The sequence below is a fragment of the Sceloporus occidentalis genome, unplaced genomic scaffold, assembly GCF_023333645.1.
Source record: "Sceloporus occidentalis isolate IW3139 unplaced genomic scaffold, rSceOcc1.0.p SCAF_10, whole genome shotgun sequence".
Lineage (NCBI taxonomy): Eukaryota > Metazoa > Chordata > Lepidosauria > Squamata > Phrynosomatidae > Sceloporus > Sceloporus occidentalis.
In genome coordinates, this window is record NW_028316990.1 from 13,620,414 (window position 1) to 13,639,548 (window position 19,135).

Sequence of the window (19,135 nt, forward strand, 5' to 3'; positions counted from 1 at the left end):
AATATACATGTGGCTTTGGTTTCAGCCACAAACTGGATTTGACTGGCTGCAATGAGAGCAATTTTTCAAACAGTTCCTGAGCAAAGAATACTAAACTGCTGTTTATTCTCTTTTCCTTGTAAATCATGGTAGACACTTTTGGTTATCATTTGTTATGTGGAATTTATTGCATTGACGTGTGAACACTATGCACATAAGAAGAAGTTAATTACTTATGTATTAAAAGGGCCAAAAACAAATTTATGGTTCTCACCTGCAATTGGAATGGATACTTTTTTGCCTTCTAAGCTTCTGTTGTCAAAAAGGGTTCAATCATTATTCATTCAGCCCTTTAAAAGTTCAGCTGAACTTCATCTTGCCTCATGCAGGGTTTTCTGCATAGGCCTTTTTGTTTTGACGTACAGTTTTCTCCTCCAGGAATGTTTTTGTGTCTGTTTTCAGACAAAATACAATTCGAAAGCTAAATTTATCTTTACAGGTTGCCAGTCACAAAAGGTAAAAGTAGACTATTCAGTGTATAGTATGACAAGTGTAAATTATGTTTTCAAATGGTGGGTCAGAGCTTCAGTCCAATCTAGAGCAAGATAAGGGCCATAAGAACCTAAGCAGTAGCTATTTCCTTATGGTATAATAATGACAGAGAAGGAAACCGGGCCATTAGCTCTGCTGAGAAATCAGTCCCAGCAGCCAGCCTCCCACTCAGCTGTTACCCAACAATTGTTCTATCAAGATGCAGCAGAGGCAGAATGGAGAAGTATGTCCACCATTAACTCTGCTGAGAATTCACTCCCTCCATCAGCTGTCATCTAGCAGCAGCTATTCCATCAGTATACAACAAAGGAGAAGAGGCGAACAGACACACTTCACCAGTTATTCTGAGGAACCAATAAAGTTTGCTTCAATTTTTCCAGGAGCTGTTTTTATTCCATGGCTAAGAAGTAGTGCCTGAACTAGTCCCCCCCCCCCCAACCCTTTTTCCTTTACATCTTTTGGATTATAAGCCTGAGGACAGGGACTGCTTAATAAGGAGCCCCTCTGGAAGACTTCTTCCAGTTGAAGGGTGAGGGAAAAGTGGTTCAACTAAATCAATTCATTTCTATGTGCAGTGGAATGAGGTGGTAGAATTAGATGTATCTTCCCAGGTACATGCAGGGAACCATACTTGTAGTCCAATTTTTTAAAAAAAATTACCTGTAAATAGAACATTTCTCCATACTTTGAAGGGATTTTCCATGTAAACAAGCAGTCATTAATGTGAATGTATATGTGTAGTCTAATATAGTACAGCGGGTCTTGGAGATGTCTCATCAGCAGGATCACCATGGGCCAAGAACGACTCGAGGGCAGTTAACAACAACAACAATATAGTGTAGTCCACTCTGCCACCTTCTTATACACATACAGATTGTTCAGCTTCATTTAACATTAATTTATCATATTCATCAGCTTTGAATGAACAATTCTCAGATTTCAGTGAAACAAATATTATATGAAGCTCAGGTATACAGTTAAAATGAGAGGAAAATGTATAAATTTCAGTGTGTTGCCTCAGTGCAAGACTATTTCATGCGTGCATTTTGGTAGTGATTGTTATTGTAAATCAAAGTATTGGTTGCTTGCAATGTAAAAGGAAAGGAAGCACCAGAAGTCAAAGACTGTCCCCCAAATAGCAGAAACTTCAAATTGAAGCTGGAAAATAGATGTTTATTGTGCCCAGTATGTTTTATGATCAGGGATGTGGTGGCTCAGCGGTTAAGACACTGATTATGTTGATTGCAAGATGAGCAGGTCAGCAGTTTGAGACCCAAGTGTTGCGTGACAGAGTGAGCTCCCATCATTAGTCCCAGCTTCTGCCAACCTCTCAGTTTGAAAGCATGTAAAAGTACAAGTAGATATATTCTGTAGATACAGCATTCAGTACAAAATAGGAACCTCTGCTGGTGGGAAGGTAACAGCATTCTGTGCAGTCATGCTGGTCGCATGAGCACAGAGTGGTCTTTGACAATGCTGGCTTTTCGGCTTAATAACGGAGACGAGCACCACCCCTACGGTCGGACACAACTTGACAACTTTGTCAAAGGGAAAACCTTTACCTTTTACCTTTATGTTTTTATCTGATTGTCCTCTTGAGAGCCAAGAGAACTGTCTTCCTCTAAGCCAGTTATTTAAGGGTATATTGTATAAGATTGCATAAGATTTGTTTGCCTCCATTCTGTTACCTAGCATAGGTTTAGTGCCTTGTTCTGTTTCACCCAGATGGTGTGCCTTTAGAATAATTATCTGCATGCTGATGTGTAAATAACCTTTCTGATAAAACAGGGTATGGTACAGTAACAGTAGTGATTGCAGAGTTAGATTTCACCAGAACGTGGGCAGGAGCTCTGCATGCCCTGCAATATCAGCCTATACTGTGAGGTACCAATTATTGTAGTTTCATGTTCCATGTTCCTCTCCCCCCCCCTCCCCGCCTCCGCTTTATGAAGAAAGAGAGTCAGCTTCAAGCATTTTCATACTGTATTTGAAGGTGTGTGTAGACACAGTCAATAGCACACTTACTTCTCTTGCCATCTTGGGTGCAGGGTGCTGCTTCTGCCTACTTTCTGTCTTATTCACAGTTCTGCTCACTATGGAATGAGTTATTTTGTAGTAATCCTATAATTATTTAAAAGTCTGAGTACAGCAGAGGTTCCTATTTTGTACTGTAGTGCTCAGTTTACCCCATTAGTTTAGCAGTAATTAACTTGTTGGAGCTTAGAGCTTCAAAAACTAAATGAGATTATTTGTTCAAAATGCCATCAGGTCCGCTTGGAATGACATTTAAATTACATAATGTAAATCAGTTTGACCTGTAAGTCCTTGTCATTATTTAGTGACATTTCTTGCAGAATAAATTGTTTGCAGGTTGGGCAGCTTAGTTATGGAGCTTGGCAAAAACCTATAAAAACAAATTATCCTTTCATTTTATACATCATTTGTTCAGACATTTGTAAAAATTGCTTCGTTTTTCCATAATGGAAAAGTGTCACTTGGTTGTTTGAAGCACATTAGCTCTGTAAGATTCAGGTGGAGCTTTTTAGCATCTGCATCAAGCCAAAGTATTCACAAGGAAAGATGAAATACACCTGGTGCATTGTGCCAGGAATATGCTGGCTAATTGCCCCCCTCTAGTGGATATGTCAGGGATAATTATTATTCCACTTCTACTAATTATTCATTTCCAACTCAGTAGAGACACAGGAACAGGAAAAGAAGTAGAACTGATTCACACTTTCCCTGTCTTCTTTCTAAGGTGGATTGGTGGATACTGTCTCTCTCCCCATCTCCCAGTGGATGGCCATCTGTCGAGGATGCTTTGATTGAGAGTTCCTGCATGGCAGGGGGTTGGACTGAATGGCCCTTGTGGTCTCTTCTGACTCTATGGCGGGATACAAACCGCCATATAGTACGTATTGTATACGTACTAGGGTTAGGAAGGGGCGGTGTTTCCGCACCCCCCTAACCCTAGTACGTATACAATACGTACAAGATGGCGGCGCCCCTTCCACATGGGCGCCGCCATCTTTACATACTGGATGCATAGCGTCCAGACTTGTCGCGGCGCTAATGACGTCACGAATGCGCCCTCGGCGCTTCGCGACGTCATCAGTGCGCCGCGGAAAGAAGCTCCAAAATGGAGCTTCTTTTTTGCTCCGCGCGGGAGCCGCGCGGTTTGGCTGCTGCAGCTCCCGCGCAGAGCAAATGGCGCCGGCGGGGGAACGCCGCAAAGCGGCGGTTTGTATCCCGCCTATGAGTCTATGATTAGCCCAAGGTCCTACATTACAAGAGAAATTGAAAGAAAATAAGATTTAGGGGTTGTGCACACCGGTGGGAAAGTCCAGGTTGGGGGAGGAGTCGGGTGTAGCGTCCATTTGATGTACACACCAGCTCTGCCCCAGGGCAGCATGATCCTGTGCGGCATGACGTAGCGCCATAAGGCAGCTGTTATCATGCCCTATGCAGGGCACAAAAAAGAGTAATTTTTTGTGACTCCTTTTTGTGCCCTGCAAAGGCCAGATCAGGACCACGGCATGCGGTTGCTGCAGCCTCAATCAGGCTGTAAAAGGGGCTGCACAGCCACTAAGTCCTTTTCTGGCCAATTTTGCAGTGTATGAATCGGCTTTTTGCAGAGTTCCTTTTAGCTCAGATGACGACTAGTCTTTGTGCTGTGCTGGAATTCAGTTTCTGCTTCTGGTGGTTGGAGAGACATGATTACACCAGCATAACATTAAGTTCTTGTACTGATTCATATGCTGAGATTTCATGGTATTTGTGACTTTGAATATTTTAAATATAATTATAAAATATTAAACTGGAGCAAAGAGATTTTTCAAAAGAAGCTTGCTTTAGAAGCCAAAGAGAAGCTGATGGGGTTCCCCCCCCCCCCCGCCATCCAAATGGAGAAAGAAATGCCTTGCTGAAAATATTATCTCCACTGTCCGTATATGAGATTAGCCTGGCCTTGTAAGAAGTTTTAAGAAATGGTAGTGGCATGTATGCAGCATTTTTAAGATTATCTCTTTTAAGGCTGTAGCAAGCATTTATGGTTGTCTTTTAACATTTTCAAATTTTTATCAGGAAAACTCAATGGAAAATTCATAGTGGTCTTAAATAGTATGCAGTCGTATTAGCAGGTAGACAGTGAAGTTTAGAGAGTGATTTGTACAGTCAGCTTTCCTTCTTTCTTTCTTTTTACATTTTATCCTTAAAATATCCCTCCAGCCAAGTGTTTGAAAAAAGTAGATGAACGTTGAGTCTTCCTTATCCAAAAAGCTTGGGACCAGAAGTGTTTAGGATTTCAGAGTTTTTCAAATTATTTGCATATACATAATGAGATGTCTTGGCGCCGAGACCCAAGTCTAAACATGTGAAATTCATTACCTGAAGGTAATTTTATATAATATTTTAAAATAGTTTTGTGCACGAAACAAAGTTTGTGTATACTGAACTGTCAGAAAGTGAAGGTGTCACTATTTCAGCCACTCGTGTAGACAATTTTGGATTTTGGAATTCTGGATAAAGGAGTGGCTGAAACAGGAGTGGCTGAAACTGTCACTTCCTGACAGTTGTGAAACCCCACAGAGATCCTGACAGTCAGAGTTGACAATAGTGAACTAATGGCCCAGTAGTCTAATTCAACATGGCAACTTCTTATCTATTGTGGCATTTTCTTTGCTTTATGCTTCTGTTGCAAATGGAGTTGTCAGATAAATCCACTAAAAGAATGCAGGACTGTACGTTCTATGGAATTAATGATTTCCATCTTACTGATACGGCAAATAGGGAGAAAATGGGACACCAGTGTGAAAAACTGCAAACATATATACTGAAATGTACATATGGTTGGATATCTGTTCTTGCCTTTATTTCAGTGTTTTTGGTCACTAGGCTCCTGATACCTATTTTTTGAAGCAAATAAAGTTGTAGATTCCCCCATCTTCAGTGTTTGGTGTGACTTAATCACATGGAGAGTAAAGAACTACAATTTTTGTGGATATCATTACTACTGTCTCTTTCAAGATATATTTTCTGGTGCTTTCTTTTAAAATCAGGATGAGCAAGATAGATTATGTATTGTGTTCATTAGATGGAATAGTGAGCACTTCTGAAATAAATAACTTGCAGAAATCACTTGAAATAGAAAAGCATAGAATATCCTATCCTAAATGCTGGCTCTGAAGAAACACCTCGGGTATGTAATTTCCTAGGATACTTATTCAAATGTTAGAGTCTGGAAAACTGACATTAATTCTCACCGCCAGACATATCCATCTTCCAAGCAGATGTGAGCAAACAAGAATTCCTCCTGTTTGGCTCAGGCAAGGTAGATAATTCACTTTAATCTCCTATTTATTTATTATTATTTTTCAAGCATTTATCCCTCCATTTCAGCCAGAAAATCTCCCTGAGCAGCTTATACAACAATAAAAATAAGGCAGTCCTTGCCTCAGGCTTACAATGTATAAAGAGACAAAAGAAAAAACGCATAGAGAAAAGATGAGGAAGTATCAGGCACCAGTTCTCAGTTGTTCACAGTTCAAAAAATAAGCTTTGTTAGACCTTTGCCCCCTATCCGCCTCCCAATATCATAGTTACCTGGCCTTCCCTGAAATGGCTATAATGTAGTTGATGTTAGTAATAAGAGATAAGACCTCACCCTTCTGAGGTTGGTGATAGTAAATGGAGGTAGCAGTTCCCTTCTGTGTAACACATCTTTTTTCCGCACAGGGCAGTTGATTTTAATGGCCTCTGAGAAGGGAGGCTCCATCCCAACTGGCAAATGAGTGGCATTACGTTAATACGGTTACAAAGTTATTTTTATATTTGTACAGGACCAGCACTCCAAAGAAAGCAGTGATTGCTGGAAGTATGCAACTTTTAGCAGGTGTCAAGCTGTGTACAGGCAGAGTTTTGACAAACCATCCTCACTATGAAGATAAAAGCCTGAGAGAACGGACAAAACAGGTAAAGTGGCACTGATCTACTCACCACATTTCCACAATGGTGCCAACAACAGTTGAGCCTGGCATCAAATATTTAGTGGATGCAGATAAAGAAAGCTCTTCTCCATCGCTTCCACTATTCCATGTCTAAGACAAATTCATTGCAACAACCTTAGCATCCTCCAGATTTGGTACGTTTAATAATGAAAATGAATTGCTGTGTTGCTGAAAACACCAGTGAAAAATTACACACGTATTTTCAGGTTCATTGAAGTAGATGAAACATCTTCCAGGAAGGTTTATCAGCATTGCCCTGCCACTAACCAGAGATTAACAACTGACACAGGACATCTTCTTAGCGTGCATGGCTTAAATTGCAGAATTCACTACCACAGAATGAAATGATAGCTACCAATGACTTTAAAGTGGGGGGGGGGAGTTGGACAGATTAATGGAGGGTAAGGCAGTCAGTGGCTACTACTTATGATGACCATGTTACTTGCGGTAACATGTGTCTGTCAGTGGCAGTTGCTAGAGAACATGAGCGGTAGGGTGCATGACAGGTAAGGGCAGTCCCTTATTCCTCCTTAGCCTAGCTCTCAGCCTGACTTAATAAAAAGCCGTGCTCCTGTCCTTTCCACAGCATTATCTCCTATCTACCCTTATGAAGAAAAACTGTTACATTTTATTTTTTTAACAAGTATACAATGTCTTAATCAAGTTCCAACTCAATAATCATTTAGTTATATCTGATGTCTGCTCACTAGTCAGGTATCAGACTCCTCTGAATCTTTTATCACATCACAGCACCTTCCTTCTGCTGGCTCAGACCTCTCTTAAAACTGCTTTCTAGGGTCCCTCTCCTCTTCACTTTCTTTTCCTTCCCAAAGTTCTTACTCCTCCCATACACTTCCACTTTGTTAAGGTTGAATGCTTCATCTGCCCAGCCACTACAACCACCTCAAGGTTGTTTGTAGCTCACTAGGCAGATGTTCCAAAGGGGTCTCCATCACAATGTGTTTGTGTCCTGTTGTGATCTTCTCATCTGGTTGGTCACTGGAAATAAGTGGGCTGGACTAGAAGGTCCATTGCTCTAATGACAGTTGTTTTGCAGGGTGAAGAATTATCAGTCTTAATGAAATTACAACATTTTATCTTTTGTAGGTTTATCAGGTATATGCTAAGAGGTCTCCTGAAGATATCCATGGGATTCTTAGGTCATTCGGTACTGACTTTGTGATCCTGGAGGACAGTATTTGTTATGAAAGAAGACACAACAGGGGTTGCAGGTTGCGTGATCTTCTTGACATGGCAAATAATCATGTAAGTACATACCAGAGTCAGCCTAATAGCAATAACTCCAGTTATGTGAACTTATGACACTCTGTGATTTTAGATCCCAACTAGGTTTGTGGGAAATACATTGTGAATCAGGAAGCAAGCCTGTTAAATCCTTGAAGTCCAACGTTTATATCTTACAAGCCTGTTTGAATCCTGTCTTGGTAAAAAGCTGGGATATAAAAATCAATCAATCAATCCTAGTTAAGGTTCACAGATGAAATTAAAATGGGAATTAGTAATATTGTCTACCTCTCTTTTGATGGCCTTTAATACAGTAAAGTTTATGGTATTTTAGTTTCATACAGGATAGAGCAGAGGAGCACCCTGCTCCATTACTTTACAGTATAATGTTTAAACAACCTTGTAATTTTTCTTGCAGACTATGGATGGTCCTGGGGAAAATGACCCTGATCTGAAACCATCGCCATATCCTCGGTTCTGTGAGGAAATCAAAAGAAACATGCCTTCTTATACAATGTATTTTACTAAAGTATTTCAAAACAAAACATTCCATGTATACAAGCTTGTGAGACACAAAAAGACTGCATAGTTTTTGCTCTGATCACTGTAGAAAAAATTCTAAGAGTTAACAAAAAATTGTTAATTTTTTTTTGAAACAGGGTTGTATACTAGTTTATGTTTATATCATAATTACTGTGACAATTCCCAAGGGTTTGTTTTGGTGACATTTTTGTCAAGGAAACTGTTATGAATGATATGGGGCTGGTTCACAAATGCCACTGGTTTGCTCCTACTGTGGAGTAACAAGCCTTTTTATGTGTTCTACCATACCACCCACAATGTTGTTTGTGACTCTTTTCTTTATGAAGGATGCTTGATGCGCAGAGAAGGGCTGTGAGCCCAAGACTTAGTACTACACCTAATTCGTGAAGAGCCTATTCACAAGGGCTTATATGAACCAACTGTAGTCTCTTCCTGATCTAGGGCATTCTGTTCAGGGTTCTGGCTCATTAGTGTCATCCTGAGACATCACTGGCTTGTTGTTTTCTCTCCTTTTTCTTAGGCTGCTTTAGCATTCTAGATATAAACACACTTACTTACTTTTACTTACTGGTCTCTTGGATGTTACAGCCAAGTAAGCGTGCTTAATAGCATAGAGTTAACTTTAACTGTCCATATCCAACAACTTTTGCTGCTAGAGCACATAAGATCAGAATAAAGGGTTCTAGTGATTTCCCCCAATCCCACTAGGACCCAGAACTTGGCTCTGTATTAGCCATTACTGCTATGATGTCTTTGGTAACCTTCCCAAACACCCAGCTCTGTTTGCTTCCTACTCAACACAACACAGCTGGAAGGACAGTTGTTCTTTGCTTACGGGGTTGGAACTGCCAGTGTCCTAATGACTCTTTTGAAGCTAAGGTCAAGGTAACACAAAAGAATCCCCATCAATAACTTGGATTTAGCAAGTACTCAAACATGAATGTTTCCCTGGCAGGGACAGCTGTACTCCAGCTACCAGAAAACAGTTTTCTTTGCACTATTGCTCATCTTATAATTGAATCTTTAATGCCAGCTGCCAATTGATAAGCCTTCAGGCAACGTTCTGGATTTTGTATGGATGTTGTTACTGACAGTTATAATCATCATCCAGCAAACCTTCCCAGTAGCCTTTAAAGGCCTGCGTCCATTGCCTGTACAGTAGCTCTTGTGCTCTACCACTTAGACTTGTGAGCCAGTATTTGAGTTGTATCCATTAGTAGTAGTTGGTTTTACAGTCTTTCCACACTTGGTGATGAATTCGTCTGTGTGATTTTAAGAAACTGAAGATGCTGGGAGCATGGTGGATTATTCTTCATTCTGGTTTCTGTTGGGGGGTTATGTTGTAGCATGCCGTAATGTCTTGTATTGCACAGTTTTTGAAAGGAGGTGTTACAGACAAAGCAAAATGCTCCCAATCCTTGTCCTGCATGCAACAGTGATCAATTCATGTATCTCCCCCCTCCCCAAATGTTTCTTAACATAAGAGTAGGAAGCCCAGCTAAATAGTGTGATGGGGATCATTAAAATTGATAGGGTCTTTTGTGTTCTAAGGGAATTTTTTTCTTTGTTATACATGACATATTCATTAAGTATTCACCCCCCCCAAAATGAATACCTCTCACTGTTTTCTCCCGCCTTCCTTGTACAAAGCAAAACCCCAAAATCATATATCTTATGTTGAGGCAAGCAGAGTTCACATTTTTATACATTTTAAATTTTTTATGGAAGCTACCAACTTTTTAATGATGCATTGTTTGAAAAGAAGCACTGTGATATTGTTTTTAATGCTAATTTTAACATTTTATATGAGATTTAGGGGCAAGGTGGTTTAGAAAGATAACTTTTCCTGTCTTTAAGGATTAACTTAACCATTATAGGCACAATCACGCTTTGGGACTTATTCTACATGGGCCCCATTGGAACAAATGGGACTTGAATAAAAACAGGATCCATCTCTCATTAATTTAAACTTGATTTGCCCAAGTGCAATTCCCACTGGTCCAAAGTAAGATAGTAATCAAGTGTTTCTGGAAAACCATAGAAACATCTATTGGACCATGTTTGACCTGCTCAAATAATTCAGGCACAAAAATGGTTACAATTAATTTCTAATGATGGGAAACTTGCAGGGCTTCATCTAGTTTCCCTAAATTTAATTAAACCAAGATGTGTAATGAGATTAAAGTTCCCCAACTGAGCTATGTTTTATATCCCAATGATTTAAACATTTCCCCCCTCTGCAGTTGTTCCTGGGTAAATTACTGTAGGGCTAGATATGGTTCTGTCACCCACACAGAAAATAATTTACATTTAGGCGAGTGTTCATTAAGTAACAAGCATGATCTTTCTGCACTTTCATGCTGCTACCAAAAGGGAAGCGGGCTTTAATCAACTTGCATTTAAATCAAACCAGGACGTGTGCCACGTTTTTGTTTTAAGCAAGCAAAGCCCCTGAATAATTTCTACTCTGTTTCTGTTAATGAGGTTGGAGCCCATTGTCATTTCCACATAATACCATAATAAAACATTTTAATAAGCAGTAAAAGTTTAATTAAACCTCTAGGTGTGCGTGCCTGGTGCGCATGGGTCAGCAGATTGCTTGGGCTGAGGGGGGTTTGCTGCCGCACACTAATTCAGGATAAGCACATGTAAGATACGGCACAGTTAGATAAGGTTGCCCTATTCTTTAAAGGCAGTGGGTGTAATCTGCTGGCTCTAAATGCACATACTTTGAACAGTACTTTCAACCAGCTTCCACAGCCATGACAAGTCAGCCCTTGTCGTTTTTATGGTAGCTTGTATGCATGATTTGACTTGAAAGTCACTACCAAGATCACTGCGGGTCAAAAGAACCCCGACCCCATGCAAAAAATTTGTTGTCATGCAGAGTCTGATAATGTCATGATACAAATCCAGGCATATTACTGGAACTGTTAAGCGCCAACCCACCATGTCAAATTTATCCTTAAATGTAAAGAAACAGTATGTAAGGGATGAGGCAATATCTTCTGGTGGACTAGAGAAAATATTGGAAGCGGATTTTTAAGTTGTACAGAACTCTTTGATGGGCTTAGTTCCTGAGAGAGATTGAGAGATGATCGTTGATTGTTCACCTTGTTACTGTTTCCAGAATTGCAGAAGCTGAAGCAGCATTAAGGGGGCTTAAAGGAGCTTTACTTATATTTGTCATGTCGGCCACACTGATTCACTGTGCCTAATACCTGCAAAACAATTTCAGTACTATTATCTGGTGATTGGAGGACTTGATGTTGTTAAAAGGAACTTGCTTCAAAAAATAATATCGGTCACAAATAGCTTTTGATGGTTTTCATTTTCATTTGTGCTTTGCTGCTGTAGGTACCAGTATTCATGCTTACAAGAAAGTGCCAGGGTCACTAGACTGAGACAGTATTAACAGAGCAAGGCCAGGCCAGCTATATAGGAGAGTGAAGACGCCCATCAGGTGATGGAAAGAGCAGATGAAGGCAGCAATTGGTACTTGAATGATACGGCAAGGATTTTTCTGAGTGTTAATCCTAAAGGAAAGGAAAAATCACTTCAGGCAGCACAGGAGTCAGTGGGGTCAGCACTGAGGCAGAAGACTCTCTTTAGAAAGAAGAGCAAAAGCATTGAAAGTAGCACAGAATTGTTGATTGAAAAGTAATCTTTCTCCACAGAAACTTACTTTGAAGCCAGACAGATATACAGCACAAGCCAGTGAATGTTTCCTGAGGAGTAAGCAAACTCCACTATGTGCAGAGGGCTTTGAGAAGTGTGGCTGTGATCACACTCTTAGCCTATCTTCATATGAATAGGCAGCTCCTGTGTTCTTTAATGCAAACTAGGATGGATTCTAGTTCGACTTGGCTCCTGGATCACTTCCTTTTTCAAGTCTGGCCTCTCCAGGGCCTAAAATGGCTCAGTTGTGATATTCCTCCTCCCACATATTCTGCACATTTCAGGATACTTTTAAGTCAAAGAAATGGAAACTATTATGGAGTAGGTGACCTTCCAAGCTCCTCTTTGGGGTCCAGTGCAGTCCTCCAGCCCCTGATAGCTGCCTTTGTTCTGAAAGAAGTGATTTTCCACTAAAGCAAGAATCATCTGAGTGTGGCTGTGGGTGTGTTGATAAGGAGGATTTGTCACCAGAATCAACTTGAGGGCTTTACACTGGTATAATGGGCTTCTAATAGGTTTGCTTTTTACAGTGTTGTGAAAGAGGCATCCAGTACCTTCTTATACATTACATTTAATTAGTTGCCAAAAGCACCTGGATGGACTTCTGTTTAGCCTGGAGAAGAGAAGGTTAAGAGATGACATGATAGCCCTGTTTAAATACTTGAAGGGATGTCATACTGAAGATAAAGTTTGTTTTCTGCAGCTGCAGAAAGCAACAAAACAGTGGATTCAAACCACAGGAAAAGAGATTCCACCTCAACCTTAGGAAAAACCTCCAGAGCTATTTGACAGTGGAATACACTTCTTTGGAGTGGTGGAATCTCCTTCTTTGTAGGTTTTTAAACAGATTGGAAGGCCGTCTGTCAGGGGTGCTTTGATTGTGTATTCCTGCATGGCAGGACTAGATGGCCCCTGAGGTCTCTTCCAGTTCTATGATTCTATACTCTATGAACTCAAATTATATAACATTATGCCTTGCTAATGTAATAGGGCATCTCCGCCTCTGTTGATTTGTTGTTTAAAACCAAATTTCCAATCACTTCCAGTTTTGAAAGGGGAAAAAAAGCAAAGTAGTCACATTTTGGCTCCTGTCAAAGGCAAAAGTGGCCTCCAGAACTTGCCCATCTCTGTTGCAATCCGACTCATTGGGAGGGTGCAAGGCTACAGAAGATGGGTTGAAAAGATACATTTTGGGCTGCTCCCACTCTTTCATTTTGCTCTAGCCACACCTCACAATCGGGATGCTTGTCAGTAAAGTTTTTGTTTTAACTTTAGATACAACAACCATTATTAACTCTGAGCTTCTTGTTAGAAAATCTGTTGCATACATCTGTGAGTGAGCTGCAGTGTAATCCAAACCATGTTTACTCAGACATATGTTGGAAATGCTGTTGATTTACTTCCACACATGTGAAGGACTGCAGCTTTACTCTGCTTTGCCCCTCATTGTACGTGTGAGATTTGTTCTACATTTATCCCAAAAAGAGGACTGTCATTTATTGGCTAGTGCCCTGTTAAACCTATGCCTGTGTATGTGTATTTTTTGTCATTGGTGGAGGTTGGTGTCCCTGTCCTCTGGGGTGACCAAAGGCCCTCTGCTCGGTCTACCATAAACCCACTGAACCCCCCCCCCCCCAATCTTTGGCCATTCATGCCTGGAGGAGATTGGGGATGGTGAAAGAAGTATTTGCTTCTGTTCCCATAGTCAGAGTGGACTCAGTGGCTGATACTGTTTTACAAAGCAGCACTTAGGAAGGAAGGAAGGAATAGATATAGGATGGGGAACACCTGGCTGAACAAGACTATGTGTGCAAGGGATCTAGGAGTCTTAGTAGACCACAAGTTGAACATGAGTCAATAATGTGATGCGACAGCTAAAAAGGCCAATGCGATTTTAGGCTGCATCAATAAAAGTACAGTGTCTAGATCAAGGGAAGCAATAGTGCCACTATATTCTGCTCTGGTCAGGCCTCACCTAGAATACTGTGTCCAGTTCTGGGCACCACAATGTAAAAAGGATCTTGAGAAACTGAAGCATGTCCAAAGGAAAGCAACCAAAATGGTGAAGGGTCTAGAAACCATGCCTTATTGGGAGAGATTTAGAGAGCTAGGTATGTTTAGCCTTGAGAAGAGACGGTTAAGGGTTAAATATTTGAAGGGGTGTCATATTGAGGAGGGAGCTAACTTGTTTTCTGCTGCTCCAGAGAATAAGACCCGGAACAATGGATGCAAGCTACCGGGAAAGAGATTCTACCTAAACATTAGGACAGTGGTTCCCAACCTGTGTGTCGGCACCCCTTTGGAGGTCGAATGACCCTTTCATGGGGGTCGCCCAAGACCATTGGAAAACACCTATTTAATTACAGTTATGAAGTAGCAACAAAAATAATTTCATGGGTTTGGGTCACCACAATATGAGGAACTGTATTAAAGGGTCACGGCATTAGGAAGGTTGGGAACCACTGCATTAGGAGGAACTTCCTGACAGTAAGAGCTGTTCAACAGTGGTTGACACTGCCTTGGAGACTGTGGTGGTCTCTCCTTTGGAGGTCTTTGAGCAGAGGCTGGATAGCCATCTGTCAGGGATGCTTTGATTGTGAGTTCCTGCATGGCAGGGGGGTTGAATTGGTGGCCCTTCTGGTCTCTTCCAATTCTATGAGCTACTGAAACCACTAGAGGACTCTGTTAGACCTTATCAGACGATGTCATTGCTTTCCATTCAGCTATGGGGAAGTAGTCCAATGATGATTATGATGCAGTCCCCCCTCCATGCTCTAGGCATAAATGGCTGTTGGTAGGGGGCTTCAGGAACTCTGTGGTGGGTCTAGGGCAGGGATTCTCAAACATTGGTCCTCCAAGTGTTTCAGACTTCAAGTCCCAGAAGCCCCAGCCAGCTTGGCCCGCAGTCAAGAATTTTGGAACCCGAAGTCCAAAACATTTGGGGGACCAAAGTTTGGGAACCACTGGTCTAAGGGGTGGTAAATGGCTCGCCATAGCCATTTCTACTGCACTATTCAGAGCCGTGCAGAATTGCAGCCACTGATGATGTAAAGAGAAAATTTTCATTTTCTGAAGCTAGCATGAACATTAGAATTCACAACTGTTTGGGTCCACAAGTCCCTCACTCTTCTTTCTAGTTCAATACGTTTTCTGGTTAGTCATTTACTAGGCAGGTATTCTCTAGGATGCCAAAGCAGTATGCATGACTATTGTCTTCTCAATAAAAGTTCTCTTTGAAAATCAAACCTCTTCTTGTTGTTTTTAATTCGGCCATTTTCCTTTTAAAACTTTCTTGTTTATTCCTATCCTCTTGTCAGGATTCTTTTGCCATCAGAATCTTTTTGACCTTAACATGCTGAGAGGAGTTAATATTTATTTAAATCATCTTTGGTTTTGACAGCTTGTAAGAGTAGCTTTTATTGAATTTTCAAGTTAAATGATTTAGCAGTAGCCTCTTTCCTCCCTGCTGCTGTCTGGTACACTTAGCCTTAGGAAGGTCAGCCGCTTGTCTGAGGGAGTTACTTGGAAAGCGTTAACTAGAAGTTGTAGTTTTGATCCACTGGGATGAGTAGCTGCGCTTCCCTCTCATAATGGCGAACTTTGTAATATTTTGGAAACTTTCTATGACGGGGGGAAAGGCTTCTGTTGGGGAAATTCAGCCAGAAGTAATTGCATGTGGCACGCAACTTATTTGAATTCCAAAAGGCTGAGGGTTTAAAATGAAGCTAAGATCTCACAGATGAACACAAAAGATTCTTCAGGTCATACCCGCTGCCTTGAGTGATTGCCATAAACCAAATATCATCAGTAGTAGAGGGGTGTAGCTCATGTCAAAGTTATTGACAGCTGTCAAAATTATTTGAACCCTCTTCCAGAAGTGTTAGGAGACGGGTTAACCAGTTAGGACAGGGCATCTGGTATGGAACATGTGACACACACACCCCTCCGTGGTAATCTCCAATGTGCCCCCCAATTGGCCCAAACAGGGTCATGTGACTCCCCGCCTCAACCCGCCCCACCACTCCAACCATTAGGAACCAGTTTCGGATCCCTTTGATTCATGCGGACCAAGCAGAATGAAACAGAGCAAAAAGCTTCAGAGAGGGGAGGCTTCCCAACAGCTCTCTATACACACACTATACAAACCAGTCATTTTAAAATAAACAAGATTGTCAATCGAGTGGCTATGCAGATGTTTTCTAAGTATATAGTAAGTATATGAGGGGGAGAGGGTACTCAAAAACCTCTTAGCCTGGGATATTCGATACTGCCCCCCCCCCCCGAGTCTTTCTGAAAAATCCGCATCGGTCTGCATTGTTGGCAGTGAGAATAAGCTTCCAAATTGATTCAGAACGCTCTGTATCGTTCAAGGAGATGGAGGTGGCTCCATTTTATCCTCAAACGATGGCATGTGTGAATAACACTAGGGTTAAAATGACTTGGGGGAGATTCATGAACCCAAAATGTAATGGGAACAAGGATCCCGATATGCATCAGCACTGTAATCTGTATCTCCTTGGGACAAAAAAATATGAATGTAAATGCCCCCACAGCTAACAACATCTTTACTATACTGGTGTGCTTCTACTCATCCTGAAAAGTTATAATCAAAGTTTTCACATAAAAAAATCAAAGCAAAGCCAGCAGATGGTTAAGCTTTTTGCTCTGGGAATACACATCCCCAAAGTTCCCAACTTTCCCTGGCGAATAATATGTATCATTCAAGTTGCTTTCATGCCCTGTTTTCCCAGGTGATGTGAGTATAAACACACGACAACAAATATTTTTTATTGGAAGAAAGAATGGAAACACGTCCATCCCTCAGGAGTGGCAAAACATTGACGGTCTGTACACATCTGCTAGATTATTTCTCAGCACCATCCGCTTGCAGACCTTCTTCCCATGTGGCAAAGGATTAAGGTGGGGTGGGATCTTTATTTTTCCCTTTGGGAAAATATATTCATCTCTGTCAACTGATAACCCACCCACTAATATTTTTAGAAGCCTGAATCAATTGCCACTGTTTTATTCAAAGACTCTTCCTCAAGCATATAACCAAGAGTAGGTAGGTCTGGGCCAGGATCTCTCTCTTCAGTCTGAATGGTTTCAAAAGGCCTGCACCGTTCATGACATCCGAGGCATTCAAAGATGTCCCTGAGGTGATATGATAGCCCTGTTTAAGTATTTGAAAGGGTGTCACATTGAGGATGGAGCAAGCTTGTTTTCTGCTGCTCCAGGGAACAGGACGCAGAACAATGAATGCAAGCTACAGGAAAAGAGATTCCACCTCAAATTTAGGAGGAACTTCCTGACAGTAAGAGCTGTTCAACAGTGGAAGACACTCTCTTTGGAAGTCTTTAAAAAGAGGCTGGATGGCCATCTGCCGGGAATGCTTTGATTGAGAGTTCCTGCATGGCAGAATGGGGTTGGACTGGATGCCCTTGAGGTCTCTTTCAACTCTATGATTCTATGATGAAACTCAGTGGAAAATCTTGGACCAGTCCTGCTCCCTTTGCCTGACGTATTTCCTGAGGTTGTTGTGCAGATAAAGTAGGGAAGAAAGAAGGCCTCTATGACCGTTTGAGGAAAGATGCAATACAGTTGTAACCAATACAACACATTCACACCCTGATCAGCATCTCCTCTGCAAAGTTTCAGAGCAGGGTCCTTCCTAGCCATCATGGAGGTGGTGCCAAGATTTGAACCTGAAACATTTTGCTTGCAAAAGGTATGTGCTCTAGCCCTGATCTACAGCCCTGCACCAAGAACAGAAAACAACCATGCACCCTAATCCTTGAATCACTGATATCCTGGTCTATGGACACCTGTTCCTCTTTGGTTTCTTTCTACCATTAGAACTCTGCTCCATGCTTTAAGTACTGCTACCTTCATTTTAAAAAGCCTGAGTTTTTGCCTTTGTTCCTACAAACTCCTCAGAAATGCAAGAAAAAAAAATCTGATGGGAAAATAGCTAATTCTAAAACGGATCACCAGGCCCTGGAGTCTCAACATACTTTTAGTTGCTGCATTGTCTCCTCTTCAGATACAGCAAAGCAATCTTTCCTGAAATGATGTTCTGGTAGATGCCTCAATGCCACATGGCTTAGCTATTTGTTATCCTAGACTGTCATTTTGCAGGGGCCAGGGGAGAGCCCTAGAAAAACCAGTGAAGCTGACAAGTCGTCAGATTAAATGCTCTTATATACAAGACTATTTAAATTGCAGTTTTATAAGAAATGGAGTTGTTGCTGCTCCATGTTATCCTTTAAAGAGTTTGGCAGGAGATTAAAGTACCAGATTATTGAAAAATCCAACTACCTAGGGACATACTGGCTTTTCCCCTCCTCTCTTCTTTTTTTCCTTTCAGATATGTGCTTTCTGCTAAAGAAGTCAGCTGGCTTCATTTGTGGCAATGTCTGTAATTTTTGCATTTGATATGACCTATAAACTAAAGGGTCACTACAAGTAGATAAATAGATAAAGCAAGGACAGCATTTGCAACATGTTTAAACCATGAACACAGCTTGGGATTTTTCTTGGATAACAACTCCTGCCGTCTTCCAGCCAGCATAGCTAGTGGAGGATTCTGGATGTTATAGTCCAAGAAGTGTCCTGTCCCCCCGCCCCCGAGATGTATGATATGGCATGAAAGAGGAGGTTTTAGCATATACATATAAACCCTGCCACTGTCCAAATCTGTTTCGTCATGTGGAACTGAAGGAACAGCTAGCAATGCAAAGCACCTTGTAGTAGATTATCTACCGAGGGTTTGAAATGTGTTAGACTACAATCCCCATCATCCCCAACTAGCCATGTAACCCAAATACATTTGAAGGACACTAGTGAGGGGAAACTGGCTTGGATTTCTCCTACAGAGCCACAGAGAAGACTTATATTGGGGCGCTCTCTGGTTTCAATGGGTTTCCTACTTCTTTCTGCCTACTGTCAAGGGCACCTGGCTGTCCTTCCTTTCTTTTATTCTCATCTCTAGGGATATTCAAATGAATCAGTGAGACCATTTTCCAGCCAAGCTTCCACCTCTGTTTATCAGAATCAGGGCTCAAATCAACTAGAATTCACGGCTCAGGGTGAGTAAAATACTTTGCAGTGTATGTTTTTTAAAAAAGCATTTT

At 41.3% G+C, this 19,135-nt stretch overlaps 1 protein-coding gene across 2 annotated transcripts in view; it reads left to right on the forward strand.

Moving 5' to 3' along the window:
- DPY19L3 (dpy-19 like C-mannosyltransferase 3) overlaps nucleotides 1-15,240 on the forward strand; it is a 40,380-nt gene extending 25,140 nt beyond the window's left edge. For both annotated transcript variants that reach the window (XM_089539667.1, XM_089539668.1), the window contains exons 17-19: nucleotides 6,369-6,501; nucleotides 7,644-7,802; nucleotides 8,200-15,240. In XM_089539667.1, coding sequence (XP_089395793.1) covers nucleotides 6,369-6,501; nucleotides 7,644-7,802; nucleotides 8,200-8,370 — 463 coding nt within the window. In that variant the 3' untranslated portion in view covers nucleotides 8,371-15,240. The remainder of the gene's footprint in view (nucleotides 1-6,368; nucleotides 6,502-7,643; nucleotides 7,803-8,199) is intronic.
- Nucleotides 15,241-19,135: the final 3,895 nt, after the last annotated feature.